The 23,008-nt window shown below is 43.5% G+C and overlaps 1 protein-coding gene across 8 annotated transcripts in view; it reads right to left on the bottom strand.

Annotated features, from left to right (window-relative positions):
- Nucleotides 1-23,008, bottom strand: part of LOC148659493 (furin-1-like) — a 107,301-nt gene that overhangs the window by 35,860 nt on the left and 48,433 nt on the right. For all 8 annotated transcript variants that reach the window (XR_015940504.1, XM_088641792.1, XM_088641791.1 and 5 more), the window contains exons 3-6: nucleotides 18,146-18,244; nucleotides 9,361-9,456; nucleotides 6,585-6,713; nucleotides 5,136-5,212 (exon numbers count right to left, since the gene is read on the bottom strand). Coding sequence is in view for 7 of the 8 variants with exons in the window: in XM_088641792.1 (XP_088497918.1) it covers nucleotides 5,136-5,212; nucleotides 6,585-6,713; nucleotides 9,361-9,456; nucleotides 18,146-18,244 (401 nt within the window). In the remaining variant the exon portion in view is untranslated. The remainder of the gene's footprint in view (nucleotides 1-5,135; nucleotides 5,213-6,584; nucleotides 6,714-9,360; nucleotides 9,457-18,145; nucleotides 18,245-23,008) is intronic.

Genomic DNA, 23,008 nt, shown 5'->3' with positions numbered 1-23,008 from the left:
TGTTAAATATTTATAGATCTACATTTTTAATAGGTCAGGATACTGATCACCTGCTTTCTAGACCAAGCTATGGGGGAAGACAAATAGCACTATACAGCAGTTCTGCTTCCCAATCCAACACCTAGACTAAAACTCCTTGTGGGTTGTAATAATGTGTAACTCACAAGCTTTACTTCAAAGGTTACAGAAGTGATGAGGAGAAAAAGGCACATGAATTTTGCATGCAGTTTGAGTTCACACACTAGTGGCAGTGATAATGTTCAGCAGAGTTTGACATGAATTCGCAATAAATCCTATGCCGATCCACAGCCTACACCACATCAACATCCACTTCCACAGCTAAGTGCTGTCAATGTTAATGACATGGAGAAAACACACCGAGATAGCATCTCATTCACAATTACACTTGGCGCCAGCAGACCCATTGTCATCTTGAAAACATCATGGCACAAATGTGGAGTGACATTAACACAGAGAGTGCAGTGAATACACTGAACCCAGGGAATTCTAAAGAGTAAGGCTAATATAATTGCTGCACATTGCGGCTTGAGCTATTTAATTGTTCATCTGTTAAGCTATAATGACACTGTTTTCAAAGCATGCGAACAAGGTGAAGATGGTTCAATAAGAGTGGGGCTTCTGAATTCAGGTCAAATGATGAATTACACATAGTACACCAGTCAACACTGGTAACTATCAAAATATTGGCAAGCTCCTATTGTGTGCAGAAAGTCTTACTTTGTACTGAGGATGCTAATGAGACAGAAATTGTAGTTAAAAACAGCTTTGGATGAAGCCAATATGAATAGGTAGGGTTTTATACAATAGAGAAAATTACATTCCCAAGTCTTTTTTCCCCAGTGAATAGATTTAAAACTACACATTGTTCAGACTTAAGTCTTTTCTTCCTTTGAAAGCACCAAGTGTCTCATAACCCTCCAGTTGCCTCTGTTGTTGCTCATCAACAGAGGTATCTTTACTTTCAATTGTGTGCAGGTCATGAATTCATTTTAAGGAAAAGTACTCAGTACTAAGACAGGGTATATTTACTGTAGAATAAAACCAGCCTGTCCAGCAACAACTGAGCTTATTCAAAACTCACTTTCAAATCAACTAGCAAAGAGCAGATCGTGTCATGCACAATACGAGCGCCTGCACATAAGTAGAGTTATGGGCTGGTGTCACAAAAATGTTTTTTCCCCCAATTTTGAAGTCACTGGAGCATTTGAGTACCTGCTTCCTATTACTACTTATGGGCTGACACGCATACCTTTGTGCAGTTCATTGGATAGTGCAACTGAATCAATTTCCACAGCATAATTACAATCTTTTCAAGAGCTGAAGCTCCGCACCGACAGGCTACTGATCAAAAGGCAAAGCCTCATCTTCTCCTCCATTTGTCAGGATAGACACATCAACTTCGGGTCTAAAGTTCAGCGAGGCATCTGTGCTGATTTTAATGACAGTTTCTTCAGAAAACAACCCCCCCAGTACAAATATAGCTGGAGAAAAAAAAAATCTCACACTGTAATACAGGGACCACATAAGACAGAGCCTCAACCTTAACATCTTCAGGTGTAGAAATGACAACACTGAATTCCCAGATTTGCAGGATTCCCTCCACCCTCCTTTACTGAATAAAATCAAGCAACTCGCACCGATTTAGAAATACGAGACGAAAAGCATCAGAACTTGAGGGGAAAAAGGGCGAGTCGAAGCCAAGTATCCAAATGGGTAGTGAACAGAATTCAGAGCCGCGGTGGTGTGAGGACATCGTGAGAGCTGGCGTGAAGCAGACAGGACAGTCAGACTGGGCCAAGCCAGGCTGTGGTAGGTGAAGCTAGCCATCTGAACACAGGAAGCAGCAGAGGTGACATCCAAGTTACTGTACACAGCCAGCTGCCAGGCTGCACTGATGCCTCTGCTTGGCGCCTCCTCTTCCACCCAGCCCTTGCATTTTAACATCCGATCATTCTGGACAGTTCCGCACATGTGGAATAGGCCACAGGATGTGTCAATATTGACAAACATCTCCGTGGAGGAGAAAAATGACTGTGATGCAAAGGGACTTTCACACACCTTCGCCTCCTCAAGAGCACACATTACTCACTGAAGAGCAAAAACATGTTCATTGTGTCCAGGAGGACTAAGCTGTAAGTCCAGGATTTAACATAAAAAGAAGTGTAGGAGTGGCAGGTTACTGCAGCTATGAGATTTGAGACAGTCAGGCAATACACACAAGAACACCTACTTTGTGGCCGGAGAGAGGATTAATTTGGAAATTGCATTTGGAAAGACAGCTCTGTACAAATAACCCAAGAAACGATTACGTTTGTTGAAAGTGCACCATACTTCCCTAAATAAAGCACATAAAGAAATTTCAATTCACCCTCTGTCAACTTCAAATAAATGGAAGCCTCCATAGGTTATTTGAAACACCAGGTCAGAACTGGAATGAAAAGAGTATTTGTAATCATACCTGGGGGGCCCTTTCTTCACTATTTGGAATGAATCTAGAAAACACAGTTACAACTGTGTTTATTTGAATCAAGGTAAATGCAAGTTTGCAGGATGAATGATAAGCCACTTTGTGCACTGAGAAGCTTCAGATTTAGCAGAGAAGAGTGGAATAAGGCTGTGGTTTAGAGGAGGTTAATCTAGGTAAACACCAGAACTGAAAGAAGCCTTTGCTTTTTGAAAAAATAGGCACAAGGAACCTAAAAAAGAAAGACAGCATTATGGAATTGAACAGAGATGGGCTTTTAGCAGGGAACAGGCATTACGCAGTGCTGAGCCTGCCCAGATTCTGCTATCCCAACAGCCAAATCCCAAAGCTATGGCTGGATAAATGGAGACCTGAAGAACTGGAGATAAGGGACTGGATCAGCAGGAGAGCGAGCAGATGAAGCTCTCTCAGAGTTGGTGTTACAGAGAGATTTAGTACTGGAAAGAAATTACACAGGCCACTGAAACAGCCCAGGTTTCCTGCCAGATACTGCCTTCATTTTGCAGGCACTTTTACTTTTCAAGCTTTCAGTGATGCATCCTGTCAACATGAACAAAGCCAGGTCTTCTCCAGTGTTCTCTCGGAGCAACTGTGCCAGAGCTACCATCCATCTCAAAAGATAGCACTCAGCTTGGCAACTACGCAGGAACTGCAGTTACAAGCCTTTTAAGAGTCAATCAGGAACACCTGATTTCAACCAACTTTTAAATATTTGGCCCATCATCATTAATTAAGCTTAGGTTTTAAACAAAGGACTTCACTGGATCAGCTCCCTTGAGCAGGTTGAGTGAAAACCCCACACACTTACTGCATGATTTCTACACAACTACCCTGATCCCCAGAAAGTTAGACATGCCCACAGAGGTGTCCATAGTGCTCAGCGATGTGAAGTCTTATCTTATTTCATTAGAGCCCACCTAAATACACAACTGAAGTTCTACAGTGTAACAGAGAGGGGATCAATTTTCTTGAATAGTAATCATATAAGATCAGCACGCTTGAGTGGATAAAAGCTCCTTTCCTAACATTTACTTAAGCTCAAAATCCATCGATAACAAAAAAATATATGAAATTACACCTTGATGATTCACAGACAGCCACCTAATAGAAGTCACATGGGACAATTTAAATGGAGATAAGTCCCTTGGCAAAAACACATTAATTCATGTAAATACAATGCTATCTGTGCTCATATACGCTAGTTCTGTCCTAAAAATGTACATATTTATTCACAAATTTCAAAGACTAAAAACTGTTATACAGCTTATATGAAAATGCCTTTCTGAAGAAGGGCTCTCAGAGTTGAAGCAGTTACAAACTGGAAAAACTGAATTCATAGATGGATTGTGTAGAACATACCAACGCAGACTTTGTCTTGTCGATGCGTTAAAAGCCCCAAATTTCACTAACAATCTCATTTTAGTATAATGTATTTAAAAAGATAGCAATTGTAGTTTAGCAGTTTGCTTTGATACGAATGCAGACTCGTCTCATCCCAGGTAGCTCAATGCAGGTCATCACAGCCTTCGCTACAGTGGCAGGATGGAAAAGGAGACTGTCTGAAAGATTAAGGCTTTCAGTGATTTATGAATATAAAGTGCCATTGACACATTCAGCAGGTTAATTAATTGTCAGGTGTCTTGTTCCCTAGTCTCATGGGGACAGATTAATGTTCATTATTCAAAACTGAGACAATCCAGTAACAGTTCAAGGGGGGGGGGGTCACACTTCAAACTGAGCCAACTTCAAAATATAGTTGCCCCTGGGGGTGAAATTAGCCTTCATCTCCACAAAGAGCTGCTAATTAAAAAAGCCCAGTTTAGCTTCACAAACAAAGATTAAAAGGTTTGGGAAAAAAGCACATGCTTCAAAACCAACTTTAGAGAACAGCAGCCTCTCTTAAGAAAGAAGAGCTGGAAGTCTTGCCAGGAACACAGAATTATTTCTATTCTCAGCTTGAAGAGCAAAGACAGGGAAGCTGAAATCACTATTTCCAGACCCATTTCATTTCCCCCCCCCCCCCCAAAAAAAAATTGTGACTTGTGGTCAAAGCTAACTTAATCCTGCCCATTCCCCCACAAAAGTCTGCAAGAATCCCTGAATAAACAGAGCTCAGAGTTACTGTACTGTTTTGGCTGATAAACAGAAGCTCATGCCAGATTCCCAGTTGTTCCCCCTCCACTAAACCCCTGGTATTTCAGGTCCCTTTTTCCCTCCCTCAAAAGGGCATTATCCATCCTGCTCGAGAGCGCATGCTTGTTCCCATGAATGTCAAAAGCAACCTCTGATCGCTTCCGTCCTAAACCTAATTTCTGAACAGAAATAGAAAAATGTGAGAAACATTAAGTGCATTGGAATGCTTGGTCGTGCAGCAGGCCAAAACCATCATACAGCTTTACCCTAGACTAAGGCCTTCCCTTGTTAGTTTGCACTTCTGTTCAAGACGTCCCTTTCTCAAATGGCCTGGTAGGACTTGAAGCGCTGGGCACTATGCTGTACAGGCCATATGGCCCTACGGGTGCCCTCGGCCTTTCTAAGCTCACGGTCATGCCGATAAGGCCATGCACACATACGGACACCCCTCTCGCCCTGCTGAGATCTCGCCACAGGCACACTGCTCCTGCCCTACCTGTTGTCATTGAGCTGCGTGTAGCGGGGCTGTGGGTCTGGGTCCTTATCATTGACATCATAGCTGGCATCTGGGTCCTACGGATTTGAAGAAGGTTAGCTCTGCAATGTAATCATTTTAAACTTACGATTTTAAAATGTAATGCAAGCAAACACCACAGTGTCCAGGATCAGGATATTGGCTTTATTCATTTTGCCGTTTCTTCCTACAAGGGTAGTTCCTATTGCTGCATGTCTCGGCCACAGCAGCTTCCCATCTGGTGTGCTGTGGAACAGCAGCAGGGATTTTGGGAAAGGTCTCACACAATCTCAAGAACAACCAAGGATCTGTTTTTGTGGCGTAACCAGAGTGCTGCGATGCACATTGGGTGTATAGACTGTATATTACAAGACCGAACATGGGAACGGCGTGGTCACGAGTAAATGTTTTTACTCATCTGACAGTTAAAAAAAAAAAAAACAGTAAAAAAGTCTGAGAGACAAAGAAAAATAGAGATCATCAGAGAGCAGTTGAGCAAGAGATCCGTGTGTCACCGTCACCAATTCCTGCCAGGTTAAGATGGCTAAACACTCCCGAGACATCTCTGATTAAACACCAAGATAAGTTTTGTTTACAATATTAATAACGTGCTCACGCCACAGATGTGCTGCACAGTTTATGTATTTATACAAGTGCGCCTGGGATGGAAAAGCTTGAGTCACTGGTCAATAGTTTAGATGTGAAAATATTGTTACAGCTTAAGGTGACTAGGAAGAGTCTCAGAGTTTAAAGCGTGGGACACCTGGCAGTGTAAACACTCCAAGAGAGGAGATCCCTGATCAAAAACAATTGTGTTTTTTTTTTAGGGAACTTGGGTTTCCTGGGTAAAAGATACCTCAGTTTGAAACATCTTTCCTTCTAGTGGGAGCATTTTTAGAACAGGGAGATAGGCTCCCTTTCATTTCGTGTCATCAGCGTTTGCATAGTGAGAGATTGAACTGTAGATTGTATTTCATTTAGAAAGCAGCTCCTCTCATTTGGCCTCTGTAGGCATTACTTTAAAGCGTAAGACTTAGAAGTCTGGGGTTTTTCTGGATGATAAGGATGTTAGGCCTCTAAAATGCCTTGTCTGGACATATTGTAAACATGGTAACTTGTGTGTTGCATGTTTTGTTGTGTAGTGTGCGTCTTGTCCTTGTTAATAACCATTTGTTTAACCAAGTGTGCCTGGATTATTACCCCTTTCAACAAAGCTGTGCCAGAGAAAGAATTCACGTGCCTCTAATTATACGAACCTCACTGGTATATTCTAGAGAAATCACTTTCAAGCTGGGGGTTATGATTAATTTTACTTATTGACTGAACCGTTTGGTCAGTTCCTGATTTTCTCCATTTTCGTAGTTGTAACAACATTGTCCCCGAGAACCATGAACCCCAAAGTTCGATTTCAGGCAGGGGGGAGGTACTCACATAGTTCTGGATCAGATCAGGATGGTTCTTCTCAATCCCATCATCCAGGATGGACACCACAACACCCTTCCCTGTATAGCCCTGCTCCCAGGCTCCTCTGGCATTCAGGTCTCTATGGTTCACATTATACTAGAAAGCAAAAACAACAAAAAAATGCATTTGACGCTTGTGCTAAAAAGCAGCTGGTGCTAACTGAATTGTATTTTTACGAACAGATTGACTGTCCCCTCACCAGATGCAATCGTTAAGACTATAATCTGGTTTTCCATTCAGGTTTAACAATATGCAGCGGATACAACACGCTTAGAAAGACACAAGATTCAGAAAACGTGCATGAAAATGTCAACCCTGCTTTTTGGTCCTTTACGAAAACAGGACTGCTCCTAAAAGCTCAGTCTGCTCTGTCTCAGAACAATAAATTCAACCCGACAGCCTTCGTTTTCTATAAAGTAAACCACCAATGTCTCCAATCGCAACTTAGCCATGTGGTATTAATTTGCTTCTTGCAGCGATGGCACGTGTAAAGTGTTGCACATACAGATCACGAGGTAACTGAAGGGGTGCCCTGCCTTGGCTGGTCACACCTGGAACACGCACAGCTCATACGCGCAGGAGCTCTGACCTTCATCTGGACTTCGGCAATGCAGACACTACCTTCGCGCCAGGTCCTGCAGAGACGTGACCTCTACCCACCCACCCCTCCAGCCTTCAGGCCGGTACCACAGCTAGCTTGACTGCCAAGCCTACTTGAGCAGAAAATTGAATTTATTCACAGCCTTGCGCGACAAGCACAGCCCCGGTTCCAGAGCCCCGAGACAACAAGCTGGTCACTCATCATATTCTGGGGGTCCCACGCCTCCAAAATCAGGATTTGCGAAGCTGTGTGTACAGAACACCGGCTGCCTATTCCTAAGCAACAACCAGGTATCCCCCTACATGCCCATTTACAGAATCACAGCACATCCTGCAAAAACAGGCGAAGGGAGACATTAGATTGCTGCTGTCGACCTTTGGTCAAATATTCCTCGCTGCAGTCTGAAAAACAGAGGTGTAATTTTTCACAAAACCAGCCAATATGACTGAGTTTTGACAGGACCACTTCATTCCCCCCCCATTTCTTTTACTTTGAACATCCGCCCATGCTAATAAGGAGGGTGCAGGCTTGTATGAAGGGATGAAAAAACATCTCGTATAGTACGGCGCACGAAGAAGCCTATTTTTGCAGGGGCTGAAGACGATCTTGCAATCATTGTTGATCCGCTGTCTGAATTTATGGCTTGTGTTGCTGTACGAGTCTTTTGCATGCTGAAAAATGATTAGTTCCAGTTTCATGCGATCAGCTCAGTGTGCAAGTGCAAGTCTGACAGAAATTCTGGGGCGAACATCAGTGTTCATATAGAACGGCTGAAAACACCTGTGAAAGAGGCTACAGCTGCGTTTCCTAGAAAACCAATTTTCCTTTAGCAGAAATATAAAATATAAAACAGATTCTTCAGCTGGGTAAGGCCAGTCTATCCCCAGTACCCTTATTCAACCACAGCTGCCATACTCCCCATGCAACACTCACTTTCTGATTGGGTCCTGAGATATGATCTAAAATATGAACACATGAATTAACGGGGGACAGGGGAGGCACATTTTTTCAGAATTTAACCAGCTGAAACACTAAATCTAAGGAGGCGTTTTTATAGGGAGAAAAGGTAATGCACCAAATATGATTATACTGACTTGCTATGCAAAACTGTCATCCTGCATAGAACTGAACCTAAAGACATTTCAGGGTTAATGACAAGCTGGGACTTACCTAACCCATCTTAATCACGCTCCCCTAGTACACAGATTAGCTAAACCGCTATAGAAGCGGTGAACTTTCTCAAAATAGACAGCAAGGCTGTAAATTTTACTCAATCTCACTCAACAGCTCAGACAGAAGCTGCTGCAGTGCCTCTTCTGCTCTGTAATGTAAAGAGCACTTTTACACTCCAGTGCACAGCAGCCCCAGGCCAAGGTGACACCTCGACGAGAACTGATCCCGGAAACGACAAAAAAATCGGATCAGCTTAAGCCACCGGCTTGAGCATTTTCTGAAATAATAATACACAATCAATCCCAGTAAACTCGGCTGGGTAGTACCGCAGTAACTCCAGAAGGGAAAGTTTTTCAAGAAGCCTTTGAAGGACAATACTTTGATTAACTCACTTAAAAGCAAATGTTACATGCATTCAAGGTTAATTAAGACCCACCAAAAAAACAAAGCCTTCCTTAATATGACAAGCACAAAAACAGAATATATTTGGTTATTCTGATCAAAGGAGGAAATAATTTTGTTTGGATTTAAATGCAAAAGCAAAAGTGTCAACTCAGATCAACGTGTATGAATTCACTTCCCTGTTGCATAATTTATACTGTAATCCCAACAAATTCAGTGAAGCGTTCCGGAGCAAATATCAGTTTCAAGGAGCTGAGAAAGGTTGGTTTTCTGTGTGCAGAGCAGACAAATCACTCCCTCTCACAGGGATAAGAAAGAAAAGTTTTCGAAAGATGACATGACCCTCCTTAAAGCAGTTTACACTCACCTACAACCTTCGCTGGCAGTAGGCCTAAAACATTTGCAGCAAAGCTAGTCTATAATGTATATTCTAAAGTAATAAAATGGATATAAGTGGATCTATTTGAGCAGCACACATTTTGCCTCCAACAATTACCTTTTATCAGAAAACTCCTAAATCGGCTCCCCAATTGGGAGGGACCGCAGAGAGAATATGCTTTTACTCACCAGGTACCACTGCTGGGGAAATCTGGGGTCTGATAGCTCACTGTAAATATCTCTCTTCTTCCGTCGTTTCACCACCTGTTGCTCTGCCCATTTCACCTGTGAGGGGGGATATAAAAATATATTCAATGATGGAAGCAGAAATCTCACAGCAAGCTCTTAAAATGCAACCACAAAACCACTTCACATTGTCCAGCCTCGGCCCCATATGGAAGACCCATTAAAACCCCCTACTGTGCAACAGAAAGAGTGCATACAGACATGGCTGCTTTAGAACAGCTTTCACTACTATTACGCTCATGGGAGGTGGAAAAATGATTTCTACGAGGCTGTGGTCAAACATAAAAACGAGGCTTCTTGTCCATGTCAGGCAGAACAAGGAAGGCTGTACCACTCCTCTAGAACCTTCATCTACTGATAAGCTTGTCAGCCTAAGGACCATGGGTGGATGGGTTAAATGTCCCACCTTCCTCAAACTGTTGTACCAACACACGGCTCTAGAGGAGGCAAGTGGGACCAAGATGCAGAGGGCTGGTCAGACTGGACAGCTCCGTCCTGTCTGTGTCCGTGGACCAGGGCATCTGTGCCCTAAAGATCACCCCTGGACCACCGTGTCCTTGAGGAGACGGCGAGGGGGGAGTGCCTACTTCTTCCATCAAGGCAGGGCTGTGGCACACCGATGAAGGAGAAAAGGACTGGAAGCCAGCAAGTGATGCCATTCTGGAACTGCTCTGCGTTCCGAGCACCTGAACAAAATAACTCTCCAATGGGAGAAGTGATGCTCAATGGTGGCAGCATGTCACAACTTGAAACGCAAAATATAAATCTAGACATCTGGGGGAAGAAATAGGATTTGGCCATGTTCAACTTCAAATGCACCAATTTCTTTCTACGTATATGAAAATCTCTTGACCGTACTGTGCACTCTCTCCAAACATCTCTTCCCCTACCACCGAAGGGAATCCCTGTAACAAACTGGGCTGCTGTTTTACAGTACAGCTGCACACAGACGTTGCTTCTGTAGAGCACCTTCGTAGAAGCAGATGTAGATTTCAAATTAGAAAAAGAGTAAAAACTGAGAATAGCGGTTTAGGCGGTTTATTACAAGTATTTAGCAGGGTCTGAATAATCCACAAGTAAATCTATCATCTGTGAGACATTTACTTTTTTCCCCCTGAACTGGCAATTTAAGAGCAGAGTGCAGCTGGCAGCCTTCAAGCGGCTGGTCATACCATATTAAAGAGATCGGCTCTGGAAATCAGGAGCAACATATTAAATCTGGAAATCGTGTAACATTAAAGCTGTTATTAATTTTGCTGAACATTGTGTGCTGCCTGCCAATTCCTTTCTCAAGGAAAGTCTTGGCTATAACGGAGATTGGACAGAGATGACAAAAATCCAGGGTCAGGCTCTGCTTCCACTCACTCTTAAACAAGATCCGCAAGGCAATCCGATCACATTCTCCTAGACTCCAGAGGCTGTTTGCTGGGAGAGAACATTTAAAACATTTCTCGCCTCACAAGTCAAGGATTCCGAGAAACTGCACAATCTTTTACTTAACCTTTGCATTAAGTTTTTTTTTTTCTTTGTAGGCTCCATGCAGAGTAGTGTAGGTGGCTGACAAATAACGCCAGCCTGTGTTTGAAAATAACGCTTAGCCAAAAGGATGGAACAGCTGAACTAAGGGAAAAAGTACAGGAGCTCCTGAATGGCTCAATCAGTAAAGGTAGTTAAGCAGCAGGCCGAGCTCTATGATCCACATGTCACGATGGCCCCAGGACACATCACTGGTGACTATTGACCAGGATTCCCCTAAGAGGCGGTGTACCATTGCCTCTTGGGGCAATCCTGATCAATAGCAACGGGTGACTGGACTGGTATGGATTAGCCAGCAAGGATTCTCTTAGCTCTGGGACTTTCCAGACACCTGCAGGCTTGTGGCCCCCATGAAGGAGGCTTCTGCAATCGGCACTAACCTGCATGAAGCTGCTGTGGAGAATGTAGTGCCGAAAGTGAGGTGGGTTGCAGGAGAAGGTCAGACCTTCCTCTTTTTTTATTTCTGTCCAGCTGAGATGTAGAACAATTGCAAACCAAATTGGGTGGATATATAATTTTAAAAAATGGGGATTCTTAATTTTAAAGAAAGCAATCCGTTGCTCAAAGTTTAGCAACCCTACCCCTTTTTTTATTTTGCTTTACTGACCTGAAAAACGTAACATACTTTGAAACAGAAAGACAGACCCTTCTAATTGTCTAGTTCCAGAGACTAATTTTGTTCCTGCAAACAAGGCATTAACATCCTTCTGTACACGACTTTACAATCTTGTCTCAGACTATCTTGTTCAGCCTTGCAAATGAGCTGATTTGTCACTCTGCATTCTCTGTGCAGTCTACATGTGTCCCCATTAGGCAGCTCTCTCTCTCCAGATTTTCTTCTGATCTCAATAAACACAATTATCTCCTTGGGACCTTGCAGAGTTCAGTGAGTTATTGTATGTTTCCCTGACAAAATGCCTTCATAATGCTTAATGCTGCCAAGATGCCTGAGTATACCTGAAAATAATGCTGAACATGTGTAACTCAGAGCATTGACACCTAGCAGGGCCAAATTAAAAAGATTCTCCATAACGGAGATATTAATGCAAACACCAGAGCATCAATTATTAAAAATGCAACCTTTGAGAGGCACACCTTTATGAAGCATCTAGACAAATCTGAAATGTGCATTTCTCTGTAAAGGTGTTTCTCCCTCCCAGTAATAGAGAGACACTTTCAAGCACTGGGGGGAGAAATTAAAATGCATTAATTGCAAAACTAAAAGTCAATGAAATATGTAGAGTGAACAAATCCCTGGGCCCTGTTAGAAAAAGAGCCATGCTTGCAATACTGTCAATCATCTGTGCCAACTCATCAGAAAACCTGTCTCTCTCCACTCTAGTACAGGAGGACAGACTCTGACACACTCGCAGACCTGATGGGATTTCAACCTTCTTAAGCAGAGATGATCCCCTTGTTCAAGCTGGGCTGTTAATTCAGTCCAGGGGGAAAAAAAAAAAAAACAATGACCGTCTGTTTTCTCCACAAACACACCTGAAACACTTTAAACATGTTTCTATTCCCCTATTTGCGAGAATCTTGTACTGACGCTCGTACCATTTTTAATCTTGTTAAAATATTATCCCACATTGAACCACACCAGCCCCAAAAGAAGTTGTTTTGGCACTTTTATATTTGAAAAAAATTGTTTGCTGGGTCTCACAGCGCCAGTTGCTCCAGAGTTACTATACTTGTGGGGACAGTCAAATTTAGATTTCAAGTTGATCGTGATGCACACACACTAACCAATTTCTCAGATTATCCACAGTAAGACCAGGATCATCATGACCCGAGCCAGGGCTACTTAACCTGCCCTGTCCTGCAAATCCTAACCATTTTATTACACCTCCTGTCATCCAAAACAAAAAAACATAACCTTTGTTTTCACCTGTATGAGTTCTCTAACCACGTCTCTCCAGGGATCACAGATGAACAATAGTTAAATAAAAGGGGTGCAGCACTTAGATTTTTTTGGTCTTTAAATGTACACAGTTACATAATGGATCGAGAATGTGCTGGGCTCAAGGCAGCTGGGCTGGATCGAGGTGATTAAATGGAGCTCAAGAAGATTGTCAGGGAGGCAGATCAGCATTTATCGTTTATAAAAGGTGGGGGAAGGGAGGTCCAGGCCAACAGCTCCCTCCTAAGGCCTACCCTCCAGGTCCTCGTAGGCAATTGGCACAAGCCATCTGTCCCACTGTTCCCAGCAAAAGAACAGAGTCAGCAGGAAGAAAGGAAAAGCTGGAGGCGTGTCCAGGAATACAGAAAATTCCCACACTGATCCTACTTCTAGAGAACATTTTAGAACTTGTATTCTTCAGCATGGCTGAAGAGGACTTTGGAACCTTTTTTCCCCCCAGTCACAGCCTTTACCAATTTAGTTGACGCACCAGTATGAACATTTTTGACGCTGTATGAAATGGTACAACTACATGCCTGTAATGGAGCATGTAATACACAGGATATCTCAGAAAGATAATGTCCAGATTGAACGTTTAAAAACATTAGAACGAATTCCAGACTTATTTGCAAAGCTTCTCTAGTCAGTGAAAGATCAGTTCAGGCTTAGACTTCAAGGTCAGCACTTTGCATTTCAGTAGGTTTATTTTTCCTGTGAGATCACAGTTCTCGCAGCATTGAAATCTGCTTGGAGCAGGAGGTCCCTCTACCCTAAGGACTATGGGACTGATTCCCTTACTTCTGAATGGGATACTCGGATTAACTACTATCAAATGGGACAGATGGGCAAAATGGCTTCCTCTCATTTGTAATTAAAGTCTTATGAAAGGGCGACGTGTCAATGGTCCACACAGTTCTTGTCATGCCAATACACAGTTAGTGTCATTTCTAAATAAACTAACTGTACATCAATTCTGGAACAACAGCTTGAAACAATCACAATTATCTATATTTAACATGTTTACTGATTTTAAGGGGGGGAGGGTATTAGAAGATAGAGGAATTGTGTAACACTTTATGCTTCCCAACATGTTTTGAAGCTTGAGGCAAAAGGGTAGTTTAGTGTGAATCCAAAAAAAGAAACATCTGCTCCACACAACCAAAAACAAGTTAAGAACACTGATGCAAGAAGGGTTTATTTCAATTTGAAAGGAACACAGCTGCGGAAAAAGGAGACTGCGTGCAGAATTTAAAACACCCCCAAAAAATGTAAGGTAGGCTCGATAGAATAGAAGAGACCCCTCATGAGATCTATAAATGGAACATGAAGTTGGTGATTATAAAAGCTTTAGTTTGCAGTACAGCCTCTTGACATGTTTGAGTTGGTCGATAAGCGAGTTTGTGGTTCCAAGACTGCTGAATGTTCGCTCCCTTCCCCCAGCATTGCAGCTCGGCTGCATCCACAGCTGAGCAACCCTCAGGTGCAGGTTTGACAGCCGAGACCACAACCAAATCATTGTGTGCTCGCTAAACAGCACAGCCTACAAAAACAGGTTTACTACTTCATCTTTAATTGAGTACCTTCTAACTTTCTGATCAAGGAATCTGTTCTTGCACAATGAGGTATCATCAGCAGCCTGGCGTTGTCATGCTTCGATTCACACTGTATTGACATTAAGGCAAAATGATTTGCTCAACTTGATGCTAGACGAGCACATAACAGTCTCGCTCATTTTTGTTTCAGTCTACAAAAGTTTGACCTTTCGCAGCCAGAAACCAGGCTGTTTGAAGCTGGGAGGGTCCTCTCTCTGTCTGTCTGTGGTGTTCTGGGAGCCAAGGAATTCAACAACAGGAAGCTGAGCTGCAGCTCAAACGGAAATCCCATCCAGAGACAAGCTCAAAGAGAGAGAGCAGGGAGAGATGAGGACAGATTGATGTGGGGGTGGAAGTTACAGGCTTGTGTTTCTCCCCCCCCCCCCCATCTTGTTTTTGTTTTGCACCTGTTATAAATAAAATATCCCTCCGTCCACAAACTCCCTTATCCATCAGAGAACCATGTGTCTTTACCACCATCTACTCCACAACACAGGCCTGTGAACAACCTGAAAATATGCCGGGGAAACCAAACCACAGTGACTTCCACAGCTGCACGTCTGGGTTGCAGACGCCGACAGCAAGCTCATCTGGAACGAGCTCGAGCACTGCCTGCCGTGACAGAACGGCTTTTTAAAAGGCTGTCAGATCACGGAAGGGCTTCTGAGCCGAGCACAGACTCAACTTTATCTAACACGCCGCAGCCCAGGGCTTCAACACTAGAAGGCATTTCTCTCCCTTTCGAGTGCTGCAGAGTTATTTAAGAGGAGCTCTCAGAGCTGCCAAGCACAAATGGTGATGCCTAATGAATTCCCTTTCAGAGCAGACGGATGGGTCCCGAGGTGGAAAGCAATATCCGCAGCTTCCGAGAGGGCACCCCACCGAGGCCCCGGGTGGGCTTTAATGAGCCCAGGACTGTGAAAAACGCAAGCCCTTATAGGGTCATTATTCAAACTCCTCATCACTCGTCTGTGTTAGACAACAAAGGTGACACAATCTTCAATTGCAGTCGAGCCCTGCTAACATGATACTGTAGCTACCCTTCTTCCAGTCAAACTGCAAAGCACCACAACGTTTCAAGCTGAAAAAGAGACTTTTACTCCCCTCTTTGTCAAACAAGTTAAAACGCAGTCATTAGCATATCCCATTCCTCAATTATGCGGAGCTTAAAATGGCTGTTTTTTAGACGGCTCAATGCCCACACAGCGTTGTGTAATTGCTACCAGTGGAGGCTGCGCCATCATCAAAAAGTCAGAGGTGACCTCAGGACAGCATAAAGGCGCCCTAAAGGCAGTGCAAGAGCAGCTGATTCATGGATGGCTCACACAAGAAGCAAGTCACTAGGCAACGCTCCAAGAGAAGCTAAACACCCTGAGAAAAAAGGAAGTCAACTTAAGAGCCTCCACTCAAAGAGGAACATGGACACAAGCATCCAGGCATATTTGATTCTGCAGCTTACAGCTCACTGAAAGGCTGCATCAGCACATAACTCCAGCCCACCACTGTAAGTCACACGGACACCCTGTTAAACTTAGAATCTTTACGATCCTCTCTCTTATTTAAGAGCGCTAGATCGTCAGACTCCTGGACATCTTAAGGATTTGTGAAAGGAAAGTGCACGAGTATTATTGCCACAATTCATGGGCGTGATTCATTTCTAAAAGCTATGAATACATCTATACCCTGCCAACCCATCTAAACTGGCTTCTCCATGACAGGTCATTGATCCCCAAAGAGTCTTTGGAGGTTTGCTGGAGACTGGAAGACCGTTGTCTATTAGGCAATGGAAACTTATCAACAGATAACTACTTTAAAAAAAAAGTACAGTTTATTATATAAATTCAATTTATTATTATTTAAAGTGTCGTGTTAAATCATGGCTGACTACTTGGTCAATTAAGTTTCCATGCCACTGCTCAAAAAGAGAAGGGTTGTTTACTTTGACATTCTGGCTAAATTTCACTCGGGGCTTGAACAATCTAGCCTAATGTGCACACTTTATTTGTCAAGCTCCGTCTCCCTTCTCCACCCAGACTGCTGTGCAATGAAGCTGCTGGCACACAGTGACTACCACACATCACCCAGCTGGGTGCCTGCACTTCAATGATGCATGAGTCTGGAGCCCATTCCATAAATCGAAGGCTGTAGGTTCAAATCCTAAGTGGCACACTGCTGTTGTACCCTTGAGAAAGGTCCTTAATTCAAATTGCTTCAGTAAAATGCCTGATCTGCATAAATAGGTGCAAATGTAGTTTGGCTTGCAACGGCAAAATAACTAAAGAAGGAACAATTGAACAGGGACTGATGCCTAGAACACAGATGCTACAGCACCTCTGAATTCCTAGTATAACTATATCCAATTATAAAGAACCCCCTTCAGTATAAGGATATACAGTACACAAGCAGAACGAGTGTGGCCACTACAAGATGATGCAAAGTGGAATGGAGTACTGCATCAACTTCTGCTTTTTAGTGACGAACCACAGAAAAAAAAAAACCTTAAAATAATTTTAAACCTTTGACGTCCGACTTGTGCTGTATTGCAGTATGTACTGTTACAGCCACAGTCACTGGAACTGAAACTGTAAGCCTGCCACTGTCTTTTCACACTGTCACACTGAAAGAACTGTCAGTCAGCCAAGGCATGCATTTTAACATTGTGCCCAGTTCCTTTTTATCAGTGAGTGACTTTGGCCACATCCACCAATAAATCTAGAAAGACAATATGTGTTTGGGTTTTAGCCAAGCAAACGCTTATGTCTTGACATTTTTTTAGGGGGGGAGTTTAATTACCTCAAAAGGAAATAAAAACATACCAAACAGCTTTGGGGGTTAAAATTAACAAAAAAATGCTTATGTTGCAGCTTCTGTCAGAATTATTCATAACTACGATATGATAAATGACGGTGGAGCATGAGCACTTTTCTTGCTAAGAGTTTGCTCTGTGATGTTGCCACACAAATCATCCTCTCGGTCATTTCACCGGGGCATTTTTCTCCCACATCCTTGCTGAATCTCAAATTTGAACACATTTTTTTCCAAATTACAAAACAATGCACCTGTGTATCAAACACCATCATCATACCGGTATGGGATGTTATTACAAACAGGCAAAGCCAACTGTGCAATTTAAATTCTGGGTAGTTTAAAGGATTTTCAGAAGCCAGATCAATCCAGGGATTGAGCTATAAATTCCCTTGCAACTCACAACTGGCAACCCACTGAAGCTCAGCAGGTGTAAGCCTAGCCAGTACCTGGAGGGGAGACTCCTGGGAAAGCTAAGGCTGCTGCTGGAGGAGGTGTGGGTCCTAGTCCCAGTATAGTGATGGTAAGACTAACTGTAAAAAAGACGTCATCTTTCAAAGCATTGTTACTCTGGTTTCCTGACCAAATTATTTGTGGCTTGTAAAAATAATCCCCATCTATGAACTGACTACTCTGCTCTCCTCTCCACTGAGAGCTGAGCGTTCTGGTGCACTATGGCTGCTGTCGCATCATCCAGGTGGGGCTGCACACTGGTGGGGGTGGAAGGGAGTCCCCATTACATGTACAGCGCTTTGAGTGGAGCTATAGTGCTATATAAAAGTGTTAGGAATTATTATTACTACTACAAGGAAAGTACGCCCTGGATTGAGGTCTTGCAATGGGAAGACAATGGCACCCTGCCTCTGGTTCAGAGCAACCTGGCTCCTCTCTCTACCTGAGGTTCCTTCTGCAGCCTCGCGTGTCTCGATCGGTGCTCCATCAGGGATCTCTTCACCACGGCGCGATGCTGGAAATGGTAATAATCTCCAAAGATCTAGAGAGAGAACAGAAACAAAATCCATGTCAAAGTCACACATTGGGTCAGGCATTGTGAAAATAAACTTCAGAGGTGGATAAAAAGCCAGCTCTTAAAAAAAGAATGTATGAACTATTACAGACGGAACAAGCCGCCTTCTGCAAATAACCAATCTCTACTTCAGATTAATTACAAACCGCAAATCCTAACCATAGCCTGAACATTCACCCTACCCTCAGGGTTATCACCATGTTTGTGCACTGAGTTTATTATATTCCATTCATACAGCCTCTACACTTGAAGTGCTACACATACTGCTCGGTTGCATTTGGAGCTAGCATGAGATGAAAGCAACAGCTTTGCAGCACAGCATATCTTTATTACTGCTTGCACATGAGCAGAATTTATTACTGACGACAAACAGATGGGCTTCTCAGGACGTGGATGGGCCAACAGTGTCAAACTGCTGTATGGGAGCGAGGCGTCAGTGCACGATATCGAACAGGAAGAGCACATGCCCAAAGCGATCGACGATCACCCAGCAACATCCAAACCCACCAATGCATCCGTGCGAGAATATCCCAGGTGAGTGAGAGATCTGCCACCTGTCTCTCGAGTCTTTTCAAGGGGTCACGTCAGCACAGGCGGGAAATAATATAAGCTCACTTGAGGAGAGCAATACGCTCTTGACAATTCTGGCCACCGGATCCCAGATAAGGAGGAGAGATACATTTTACAGAAAATAAGGGCAAAAAGGAAACACATTATTTTAGACCATGGTGGTGCTCACAGGGGTAAGACTGAAACGCCCCCATCTCGGCCAGACCTGGGTAAAATCCACTCAAAATTCTCCTTTGTGGCGCAACCCTCCTGCCCACTTGCTAACACTGAACCGTTCCTAACACCCGGTGAGCAGCTGCGATATCCGATGTGCAGAGGCAAGGCTCTGTGGTTTGCCGGTTAATCGGCAGCGGGTTAGTGACGGGAGCTCCGCCCAGCCCGCGCGGTGGGGACAGTAGAAACGCTTGCCGTTAATAACGGTGTCATCTGGCCCATTACTCATGCCGCCACTCCTCGCTCGGGGGGGAGCTCCCCTGAAAAAGACAATAACTCTCTCGGACCAACAGGACTTCATTATCCCGACTCTCTCGTCCACGCTCTGCAGAGACAGGACTGCAGGACGCCAGCCTGCCTGCACTGCTCACACGGCTGCCAGCCCGAACACCTGACTGCCACAACACGCAGACCGGGGAGCAGGGAGCAGAGGTCACGGTACAGTAATGGAATGATGGATTGTCACTCATGGCCTTTTTCAAGCTTAATGTGGAAAGCAGTACAGTGTGGAGCCGTTCATTTCACACAAGTTATTTTTTTACTGAAAAATAAATTCTCTCCCGATCCGATTGTAATGGTTTATGACAGAAGCTCCTATTGTATTCTCTCCCCACCCCCTTACAAAATTGCCCACTTTGAAAGGGAGTCAAAAACCAGCCTGACCCTTACTCTCACATGCACACTTCTCTCCCTGGGGGAGATGCGCATGATTGGCCACCTGTGCTGCTCATTGTACGCTCAAGGTTGGCTCAATGATTACAATTAACAAGACGATATAATTAAAAGTGGCCTCCTTTGAGATTGGGTCTTTTTATACATCTACGACTCAAAGGAGGAAAAAAAATAAATTAGTTATTTGAACACGTTTAATGTTTGTATGTATTAATTGGCTTTAATTGACTTAATTCTACATGGAGTTTTGATGAAACACAGCAGTCTCAGGGTGGGAAAATTAATTTTTTTTTGTCTAAAAACACGCCACAGGGGTGCTTATATGAGTTCCATCATCTTGGTACATTATTAATCCTCCCCCCCACCCCACTAAAATGAGTTGGCTGTCCTCGGGAGCACATTGCTGAGAGCCCCGTCACCATCACTACCTCTCTCAGGTAGTGTTTTGTATCAAAGTGCGAACTACTGCCCCTGCATAACCCTGGATTTAAAAATTAGTGTTGCTTGCTTCAGATTTCACCTGATATAAATAGATTTATATCGTACATGAATTTTTCATAAACCCGAAGGTTGATTTTCGTGGATTCAAGTAAAAAAAAAAGTGTAGCTCAAGACAGAAGTGTCAGACACCTGACATTTTTAACAATGGGTTGACTTGTTTAAAACATCTCTACAAGCATGTTGGAGCCCGTGATTATTTATTCCTGGAGTGCCCCAAGGAGGAAATTCTGACCTTACGGAAGAGATCCACATTAGATGAGTACTGCAGAATGAAAGTCACACTAACAGGGCTCCAGTCCAGAAACCCCACAGATGATTTGCCTTTGTCACCCATTCAGATCCTGTGAGGAGATGACAAGGCTTCATCTATAACAGTGTCTCATTTCTGAGTTTCAGTTAGTAGTTTCTTCTCCCCCCCCCAACATCAAGTAAGTACTTTGAATCCCTTCACGTCGATCATTTTCAAGGACATAAAACAGTTACCTCCTTCATGACGAAGTTATTGAAGAGACTGCATGTCTGACAATGCCTGTCAAAAAATTAGAGCCCTTTTAATCCTCTGAAGTCGGTGCCAAAGTAAGCACTTTTTTTTTAGCTGCACTCCCAGTAAGAACAGAGTATTATAACACAGCAAAGCATCTCACAACTCAATTGAAACCTACTCCCAAAACCACTTAGGCTGGGTAAGTAAAGGTCCCATAGTGGGATTTCCCATAGGGATTATATGATTTTTTTTTTTGGTCTGCTGAGGTCTTAAGCAATGGAGAATAGATGTGAATGACAGAACCTTTTCTCCTACAGAGCTGGCCCCAAACTCTGAAAAAAAGCCAAGTTTTATTATTTTACTGACACCTGAAGCCATCCTGAATATGTGACTGTACAGTAGATTCATGTGAAGGCGATAAGATGGTGCCTGCTGCATGCCATCAATTACTCACAAACCAGTTACACAATGCAAATGTCTCAGCTCAGGGTGATGCATATCACAGAACAGCGTGAAACCAAGCCTATAGCTCTGAGTGGAGGTCCCTTCACATCCACTAATGGAATGCCAGTACAGAGTCATTACAAGGGTACTGTATGCAAGTGCATGAATCAGCACAGAGAGGCGAAGTGGCGTTGGCCTCTCACCACCAAGATAACCGACAGAGTGAGCTGCAGGGGCTCGCTCCAGGCAGTCTCCACATCCTCCTTTCAGTTCTTTCCCCCAGATGCACAGATCTGACATAGCGAACACCACAAAGCACTGCCCCGCCTGCACCCGCACAGCAGGCTTTCCCAAGGCTGTGATGGGACTAAACGACAGCACTCCCTCCTGCTAATTAGAACAATTGCTAATTGGGAAGCTAGAGCAATGCCAATGGCCAAACAAAAGATCCTTCCTAACTCAAGATCTGCCTAAAAGAGAATGAGGCATTTCAGTCAAGAGCATCCAGACAGAACAGGAGAATACTCAAGGACAGAGGCCTGTGCCACATCCAAGATGTATGCACCCATCAAACAGATTTGGTATTATAAAGGTTTTCTACATATCTGATAGGATAAATATAGCCAATGTGAGTTGACAGGTATTCAGTGCCCCTTTAGAAACCCGACATGTCCATCCAGCAACAAAGACCTCAGTCCAGCAGAGGCTGGTTTATTGATCCTACATTATACCCCTCAGTGCTAATGATGGAATCTGTCAAAATAAACTCGCTCGCAGTGTCATGTAACCAATATGAAGTGGCACTCAAGGAAAAAGAAATGAAGAGGGAAAACAGATCCTAACATAAATGAGAATGGCTCATAGTCAGACCAGACATGAGCTTCCATCTGAGGCTTCCCCATACATCATACAAGTTACAAACCTGAAGGATTCAGATGAAGACTCGAATGACATACTAATGTGTTGCCAGTAGGGAAACGGGGGTATTTGGTCTGAACTCTCCACTGCCGTCAAGGAACGTTCAGATTTCTCCAGTATCTAACTTGGTATCTAGTTTAGGGAAAACACTACAGATAATAATAATAAAAGGACAGTGATCAGCAACATACAGAGCACATGAATAAAACGGCTAAAAAAGTTATTGCACAACCTAGATTATGCTGCCTCACAGTTCCAGCTGGATGCAGCAAGATGCTGGTCCACTGTCTATGCGTTGGTCTAATTTATTTTCCCGCAATAAATGCCCAGAAAAAAAACCTAACCCATTCCCATTCCCGGGAAGTTAAAAACGAAGCTGTGTCCTATTGACGAAGGGGATTTCATCCCTCTGGCTGCTCTCCTTCACTTAATCATATGTAAACAGGCAGGATTAAGGCACATTGACACAAATGACCTTTCCTGTACAAAAGGGAGAAGAGAAAAGAAAGAACCCTTGGGAGAAGAGATTTTCCTCTCGCACAATGAGGTGCCTTACACAGCGGACTGCAGAATCCTCCACTCGGAGGCACGCAGTGGATTTTCAGACATGGCTTGAAGAATAAAAGAGAAAACGCTGAAAAGAAAAATGAAATGCTGACATTTAGTGCTGAAAATGTGAGCAGCTCCAGAGTAGCTATTGTTTGGAACAAAAAGGAGGAAGAAAAACTTGTTGCTTTGTGTGGTGTGAGATAAGAGTCTATAAAAAGGGGAAAAAACTGATGATCTGGGACAAACTGGGCACAGGATGAGGAAGGGAACACCGACCACCAAACGAGCTGCTGCTTGATGCTGTCATTTCTGGAAACAGCACAAACAGGTGCCAACAGACAGCACACTTTAAAGCCAGTAACCTTAAAGAACAATGCCCT

The sequence above is a fragment of the Lepisosteus platostomus genome, chromosome 7, assembly GCF_059453375.1.
Source record: "Lepisosteus platostomus isolate fLepPlt1 chromosome 7, fLepPlt1.hap1, whole genome shotgun sequence".
Lineage (NCBI taxonomy): Eukaryota > Metazoa > Chordata > Actinopteri > Semionotiformes > Lepisosteidae > Lepisosteus > Lepisosteus platostomus.
Note: the sequence above shows the minus strand (reverse complement) of the source record. Positions and strands in the feature narration are given on the sequence as shown.